Here is an 8,028-nt window from a genome sequence, read left to right on the forward strand (position 1 = left end):
GAACAGAAAATTCTCCGAACATGGAATTTTGATACACCTCCCTTCATTGAAGCCATCCGGATCACATTTAGATGGAAGTTGCACATTCGAATCTCTGCCGGTATATAATAATAAGTACATAAGTAGAATATGACTGTATTGCAAACCTACTAGGTAGGGAAGTATGTCATGGTTCCAGCGGTGGCTTATTCCCTCAATGCGAATACCACATGGTGCAGGAGACTATGGCAGCACAACATCCCCCTTCCCTCACATATCATTCACCAAAACATGAAGATATATAATCAACACCAACACGAAGAGTCACCAAATAACTAGCACAAGTTCGGCCTAGTGGCCTAATGGTTAAGGCGCCAGATTTCGGTATGGAAATCTCTGGAGATTGGGAGTTCGAATCTTCCCTGGGTCGATATATTTTTTGTTTTGTTTTTTACTTTGAGAACTATTGGGTTTGCTTGTTTGTACGATATGAGGCGATCCATATTCACATTGTATGGCTCTTTCTCTGTGTAGACTTGTCAGATGACCGTCTTTGGTTCCTACCTAGATAGTTGAGGTCAGCCATTTTGGGAATTCCTGAGGACAGTGTCTACTGAGGACTTGTAGTGAAGTATCAGAAGAATCAAGCAACACGTAGGTGACTTTCAAAAACAAAGTCATAACACAACCATTGCAGTCGTTGTTTCTTGAAAGCCAGCAATGTAACCACTTAAATGCTTTCCCTCTCACTGAGTTTCCTGTCCTCACTAGAATGCTTGTGTTGTCAATCACCATTACTTGCCAGAGTGTTTTCCAACGCAAGAAGAGCATCAACACCACCACCAACCCTCTCCTCTCCATGCAATCCCAAACTCATCAATCGCATTCAAACACCGCGTTCTCCGGAAAACATCCTGTCCACAAATCCGCAAAACTGGGACGATCCTCTATCCTCTATCTCTCAACATAGGTAGGTAAGAAACCATAAAGATACAAGAGCCATCCAGTCAGTGAACCCAACCAACTCTACTCCCAACAACATCCTCAAATCCAGAAACCACAATGCGACTCTAACCAAACCAAACAAACCCAACTAAACATAACCCAGGAATAGGCGATCAGATAGATAGACAATCAATCAATCAATCAAATCAAGTCCCCATCTCATATCTTCAAGATCCCTACATCAATTTAAACCGTTTATTAGAAGTACAATACTACCCCTCCTCCTCCTTCTCCTCCTAAACTATCCAACATCATATTTACATCCCCCCTTGTACATACATACACATACACATACTACACTTAAACAGTTCAAAGAACAGTACAATACATGTATTAAATACTTAGATTAGAAGGATAGATAGAGAGAGAGATAGATATATAATACCTCACACATACATATAATACCTCACACATACATATAATCATCACATATACATACATATATCAACATAATCAATATAATAAATAATCAATAATATACCTACACCCAGCCAAATACCCCTATCTCATCCCATCCCATCCCCTCCCCTCTTCAGATATCTCTCCAAATCACAAGCTACCATACCATACTCTACCATACTCTACCCTACTCTACCCTACTCTACCCAAGTATATAAATAAAATAAAATAAAATATAAATATATTATAAACATCAAAAACAATCAATTAGCAGTAGAGTATAATGTGATATAACATGGATCCTGCTGTTTGTTACTTGATTGTTTGGTGGGTGTGCTTGTGTGGAGTATTGCAACGTGGAAGTGTGGATAGGTAGTTTGTCGAAAGGCTGGAGGGGGATGGGGGGTGGAATTTGTGTATGGTGGGTGAGTGAGTGAGTGAGTGAGTGAGTAGGTTGGTGGATGGGTGGGAGTGAGCGGAAGGTATAGAATGTTAAAACGGGAGGAGGGTATACAGTTGGAGAATAAGATGAGAGAGGATGGAAGGGTAATGGAAGGAGTATTTTAATCAATTCCGTGTTGTTCCCTCGAGACAGGTCTAGGGATCAGTAGCGAGAAGAGCGAGAAAAAAGATGGAAAAGGAAACATTGAGAAAGACCGCAAGTGGATAAATTGAAAAGATTGAAAATGTTAAATAGTTGAGAGCTCGAGTACCAGAGAAATAGAATATCACTACCATCGAGCACAAAAATACATCATCTCATTCATTCATTTAGTTGCATTGTATTTTAATATCGTAGATGGCATTCAGATCTCGAAAATCGAGTCGGACGATGCGAGTCCATATGGTGGATTACACCAGAGAGTAAAACTCCTATCCCATAACCAACATCCTCAACAACTGTTTCTTCCCTTAAACCTTCATCTCCTTGAGACCGTGCTTCCAGACAGTGATGTATGGAGTAACACCGTCCTCACGGTAGTTCATGAGAACGACCCTATAAAAATATGTAAGTGTGTGTCTTTTTTTTAAAAAAAAAAAAAAACTGGCGTGCTAAAAAGACAAAGTAAAGCTTACATTCCATCGGGGTCCATAGATTCACCAACAAAGAAGTCGTAATCCTTGAAACCTCCAACAATCTTCTTTGCGTATGCGGCGGCACCCTTCTCGAATTTGGTAACTTCCTCCGCAGAAGCACCTGACTCCTCCAAGTGCTTCTTAACAGTCTTCATGTAACCTATTCATGATCATTAGTCCAAATCCTTCTATACTTGTGTATCAATGGAGGAGACAGGCATGCCTTTGAGATGGACAAGGTAGGATTTCTTATCGAAAGAGGTAGAGTTGAGACGGAAAGAGTTAACGACATTGTTGACCTTTTGCTCTGCATCTTCAGTACCCTCCTCAGCTTCTTCAGCAGAAGCGTTGGCACCAGTATCTATAATTGGGGTTTGTTAGATTATTATGCTCCTATGGTCATACCGGTCCTCGTAGACTCGATAGATTCGGGCGGGGTAATTTTCGAACGTACCAACCTGGACAGCGCCAACAGTGATCATGCTGCAGTCGACCTCATAGACGATACCATCAACCTCCTTCAAGTCGTAAGAGTCGGAGATGATCTCATCTCCAGTGATAACATCCTATAAAAATTCCACAATTAGTCTTCATTCACGATTCTCCTTTTAATTCCTGTCTCGTCAATCCCCCACCCCCAGGAATATCATCGATCTCGAGTCTTCGGAATCATCTGCCAGAGCAGAGCATGTGTGGAAATAGATTATAACTTACTTTAAAGATAATCATATTGACGGTTTGTTTTGAGTTGAAATGAAAGAGATGTTGAGATGTGTATAGGGAGGATAGATTTGTGGGATGTGGTTTCTGATGAAGGAAGATAGTGGGAAAATTCTTTGGAGGGGAAGTTTAACGGGATTTGGCTTAGTGTGCTAGGGGTTTTTGAAGACCTTACTGATTTGGACACCTTGTAGGCAAAATTCGATAAAAACATACACAGTCCGCAGTACGAGTAGGAGACCAGCCACGGAATTCAAGCCACACTTGAGCAGAAGCGAACTGTGGCTTTAATTCAGACGTGTTTTTTCCCTAGGTAATACCCCGTACGAAGTGGTAGCTAATAAGTAGTTAAGTTGTTAGAATATCCACGATGGATTTCTTTCTTCACTCTCATTCATTCATTCTTTCATTCGTTTTCATTTTCACCCGCTCCGACATTCTGCTTTCACGTACTCTCATTACATAAATGCCAAGATGTACGGACCAGTGCTGACTTGACTGTATTGGCGCGATGGGCTGATTTGATGGATATCATGATCGCTACGGCACCAAATCTTCCGCATACCGAGTGCATTGATGCAGCATCCAGATGTGGTTCGATTCTATCATTGGTATCTTGACAACGATAAACCGTAAATCGTAAACCACAACCCAAACTTTCGAGCGCAGCGAGCTAATGGGGGTTTGGGGGCTTGCCCCCATCATCAAAGAAATAGGGAATTCAAATGTCGCTCCGCTGGCCCTTCCGGGACCACTGCCGTGGAGGCAGACTATATATATATACTTGAAGAGACTCTGCATTGTATGTTGTGATTGATTATCTAGCCGCCCGCCATGCCAACCTTGTTGCTTCACCCACGCACATTGATGCCCATCATTTTACGTTCGCCTGAGGAAATCAATTTAAAGCATAGAATGCACATGCATACAGACCGATGCAGGCAGATTCCATGTAGAAAGATATGCCATTCATCCCATTCATCCCATTCATCCCATTCATCGCATGAGCAAAGGGCTAACATGAAGGAACATCATGCCGGCCGGTGTCATGCCTTGTTCCTAATCCCAATCGTCTGATAATCCTTGGCATTGAATCTTATCTCTCGTGATTCCCCATTTCCCATTTCCGATCTCCGATTCCCGCCGTTTCATTCACATCTGCATTATCCTCGATAACACTCGCACGCCTCTTTCACAAGCTTCTTCATGGCTTGGAATAATGTAAAATTAAAGCAAAGGTACCGAGACGATTACATAATTACGCAATTACATAACGTTCCCTCCGGAAGCACCGGCATTGGCTTTTCATTCGTTCACTCCAAACAAACCTCATCTGACTTTCCCGGTGGCGTGGATCCTGTGTCCGTCATTTACTGTTCAGAGCTTTCCCATCAAGTAAGAGTAGGAAGCGCATTAAAAGCCGTGGTATCCCTTTTCCCTTGGGACTGAAGACAAGACCAGGAGAGAAGCAGAAGCAGAAACAGAAACAGAAACAGAAAGAGAAAAGTGGAAGATTTATAATGAGATCTGGAATTTTATAATAAATAGCAAAGAGGTTGAAGAAAGAAAGAAAGAAAGAAAGAAAGAAAGAAAGAAAAAAAAGAGTCATTATCAAACTATATTTCTACTCTTTTCCTATTTCACTCATCTCATCTCATCTCATCTCATCCCATCCCATCTCTCTCACACTTCACCACACTTTCTTTATTCTTCCTTTCCTACTTTACACTTCAGCCATCATACCACTTTATTAAAGTCAAGAGCCCAATCCTACATTTACATCAACATCAACACATTCCTTTCGTGAGCAACACGATAACTGCTGCAGCTATCAATTCAGCTGCTCAATCTCCAATAACTCTTTAATAAATACAACACAACACAACACACTTCACGTCAATCCTCTACCATCCTCTACAATCCTCTACATAATGGCAAACCTAACCAACCTCTCAATTAACTCGACGACAACCATGTCCGACCTTCCGCCGCTTCCTCAGTATACTCTTACCCCCCTTCAGCCACTGATTCCATACATATCCGATTTCTACCTCTCGCTCATTCTTCCAATCGCCGCATACTGGATCACTTCCTTTGTCTTCCATGTCATCGATACCCTAGATCTGTGGCCGCAGTATCGTTTGCACACTCCTGCAGAAATCCTCAAGAGGAATCGCGTCTCACGTTACGAAGTTGCTCGCGATGTAGTCATTCAACAAATCATTCAAACGGTCGTTGGGGCTCTGCTAGGCCTCACCGAACCCGAAGAGATGGCCGGGAAGACGGAGTTCGATATTGCGAATTGGGCGCAAAGGATACGCATAGCACAACGAGCTTTACCGTCCATCTTGAGTTTGATTGGGCTGAATGCATCCGCGTTGTCGAAAAATGTAGCCGGGAATTGGCCAATTGTTGCGGGAGTATTGGCGGGTGGTAAATATCCAAGTTTGATGGACGGTTTGGATGTGGCTAGTGGTCAACAAATTCCTGCCTTTGCGGAATGGGAAATGATCGCTGCGAAGATGATATATTGGTATATTGTACCTGCTTTACAATTTGGATTGGCAATTGCCATCGTGGATACCTGGCAATACTTTTTGCACAGAGCGATGCACATGAATAAGTGGTTGTACAGTGAGTTTACTTTTTCTTGAGCCTTGCATGTGCAACGATAATCTGACGTATGATCTTTACAGCAACTTTCCACTCACGCCATCATCGTCTCTATGTCCCATATGCCTATGGTGCCCTATACAATCATCCCGTTGAAGGCTTTCTTCTCGACACTCTCGGCGCATCAATGGGCTACAAAATTGCTGGCATGACATCCCGTCAAGGAATGGCATTTTTCGTTGCCTCAACTATTAAAACGGTGGATGACCATTGTGGATATGCACTTCCGTGGGATCCCCTTCAACATATCACAAGCAATAATGCAGGATACCATGATATTCATCATCAAAGTTGGGGAATCAAAACCAATTTCAGTCAACCCTTCTTTACATTTTGGGATAGATTATTAGGAACAGTCTGGGTTGGTGATACCACGGGAAGATACGAAAGAGGTAGAAAGGCAGCGGAGGTATTGGTGGAAGCGGATAATGTTAAGGTTGGGGAGAAGGAGTTGTAATTCTCGGGGTATGGTTAGGTGCTAGAATGTACGTTACGACTACCACCACAAGCAGATCTGCGATGAGCACTTGGGATTCTTCTTTTTCAACAACGATAACTTTTTCATGTATTGATTGGAAATTTGGGAATCATACTTTTGGGGAACCAATTTTTATAGGGAAAGGAGCTGGCGTTTTTTCATGTTGAGAGAAGGGGGAGGTGTATATTATGAGACCTTGACAAGAGGCTGATGAAGTGGCTTGACCGAGTCAAGGAAATGAGGGCGAAGATGAGAATTACACTCAGTTCAAGTGGAAGTGTCTATTCTATTCAAAGTGAGCAGAGAAGGAAGGGTATTGGGTATGGATGCACGATGAGAAGGAAAAGCACGGACATAATCTTAACCTACGCTCACTTACTTTCAAAGATGAAGTGAAGAAGAAATGGATAGAGAATTAGCAGGATGGAGAAGGCGTATGTATGTTTGGGATCGGATTGGGATGGGGATGGAATTGCAGATGGAGATGGAGATGAAAGGATACGTATGATACGATTAATAGTAATATTACAACACTTCTATTCTATTCTTGTTACATTACTTTTATGGCCATTACATGAGATGTTACAAGTTTACTTCCCCTTTTTTTTGCGTTGTTTCGTTGATTGGTTTGGTTCGTTGTGTTCCGCGTATTCGTCGTATTTGTCGTATTCATCGTATTCGTACTCGGATGTAGGTGTATATACGACTCTGTCTAGATTCTAGATTCTAGATATGAATATAAATACAAATGCAAAATAGGGGGAATTCGGACTCGGGCTCGGATGCGGATGCGGATGTGGATGCGGATTCGGACTCGGATTTTGGAGGTTTACCGTTCCGGTTCTCAGGGGGAAGAGGTTGGGATTGTGGGGAATGGGAATGGGAATGGGAGAGGGAAGGAAATGAGAGGAGGGAAGGGGGTGGGAGGAGAGTGGGAGAGGAGAGGAGAGGAGAGGAGAAAAGATAAGGGAAGGAATAGAATTAGGAGTGGGAGGAATTGGGGTGGAGTTTGGGAGAGGGGAGTGGAGGGGAGGGAGTGGGGGAGGAGAGGAAATGGGAGAGGAAAGGAAATGAGAGGAGATAGGGGAGATAGGGGAGATAAAAGAAGAAGGGAAATGGGGAGAGAGAGAGGGGGGGGGATAGGAAAGTGAAGAAGAAAAAAAGGGGGGGGGATAAAAATAAGAATAGAATAGAATAGAATAGAATAGAATTGTTGTGTATTTTGTATTGTCGGGTGCTATTTTGTGGATTGTTTTGGAGGGGGGTATTGGAATGAGAAATGAGAAATGAGAAATGAGAGAGAGGAAGAGGAAGAGAAAAAGGGGGAATAAAAGGAGGGGGGGAGAGAATTTAGGAGTGTAGAAGGGGGTTGAGGGGGGAGGGAGTAGGTAGGTATATATATAGTTATTAATATATTAGGAGATGATAAGGTAGGTAGATAGATAGATAAATAAATAGATATAAGGAGATGAGAATCAATATATTGAGGAAGGAGGAAGGAAAAGAGGTCAAGAGGAATAAGAAGGGATGTGAATCTGATGTTTTAAGGATATTATATCATAGATTAAAAGTAGGAAGATGGTAAGAGAGATGGGAAAGATGATAATTATAATGAAGTTGGGGTATTTGTATTTGTATTTTGTATTTGTATTTGTATTTGCTATGTGAAAAAGATTGATGTATGGAATTTGTAAGGT

At 42.2% G+C, this 8,028-nt stretch overlaps 2 protein-coding genes across 2 annotated transcripts; one reads left to right on the forward strand and one right to left on the reverse strand.

The window, feature by feature from the left end:
* Nucleotides 1-2,015: 2,015 nt before the first annotated feature.
* Bctma19 lies at nucleotides 2,016-3,518 on the reverse strand. Its single transcript, XM_024695611.1, has 5 exons — nucleotides 3,175-3,518; nucleotides 2,915-3,026; nucleotides 2,684-2,821; nucleotides 2,461-2,620; nucleotides 2,016-2,380 (listed from the first exon to the last, which is right to left on the reverse strand). Exons 1-5 carry the CDS (start codon nucleotides 3,187-3,189, stop codon nucleotides 2,296-2,298), a joined length of 510 nt encoding a protein of 169 aa, XP_024551405.1. The 5' UTR covers nucleotides 3,190-3,518; the 3' UTR covers nucleotides 2,016-2,295.
* A 790-nt stretch (nucleotides 3,519-4,308) lies between these two features.
* BCIN_10g04230 (hypothetical protein) lies at nucleotides 4,309-6,901 on the forward strand. Its single transcript, XM_001557409.2, has 2 exons — nucleotides 4,309-5,814; nucleotides 5,877-6,901. Exons 1-2 carry the CDS (start codon nucleotides 5,154-5,156, stop codon nucleotides 6,308-6,310), a joined length of 1,095 nt encoding a protein of 364 aa, XP_001557459.1. The 5' UTR covers nucleotides 4,309-5,153; the 3' UTR covers nucleotides 6,311-6,901.
* Nucleotides 6,902-8,028: the final 1,127 nt, after the last annotated feature.

The sequence above is a fragment of the Botrytis cinerea genome, chromosome 10, assembly GCF_000143535.2.
Source record: "Botrytis cinerea B05.10 chromosome 10, complete sequence".
Classification (NCBI taxonomy): domain Eukaryota; kingdom Fungi; phylum Ascomycota; class Leotiomycetes; order Helotiales; family Sclerotiniaceae; genus Botrytis; species Botrytis cinerea.

Bases quoted from the DNA above. Each gene is read 5' to 3' on its own strand.
- Bctma19 (XM_024695611.1), bottom strand. The intron at 2,621-2,683 runs GCATGCCTGTCT...GATCATGAATAG, and splicing joins CTACCTTGTCCATCTCAAAG to GTTACATGAAGACTGTTAAG. The intron at 2,381-2,460 runs GTAAGCTTTACT...ATATTTTTATAG, and splicing joins TCTATGGACCCCGATGGAAT to GGTCGTTCTCATGAACTACC.
- BCIN_10g04230 (XM_001557409.2), top strand. From the start codon at position 5,154: ATGTCCGACCTTCCGCCGCTTCCTCAGTATACTCTTACCCCCCTTCAG. The intron at 5,815-5,876 runs GTGAGTTTACTT...TGATCTTTACAG, and splicing joins CATGAATAAGTGGTTGTACA to CAACTTTCCACTCACGCCAT.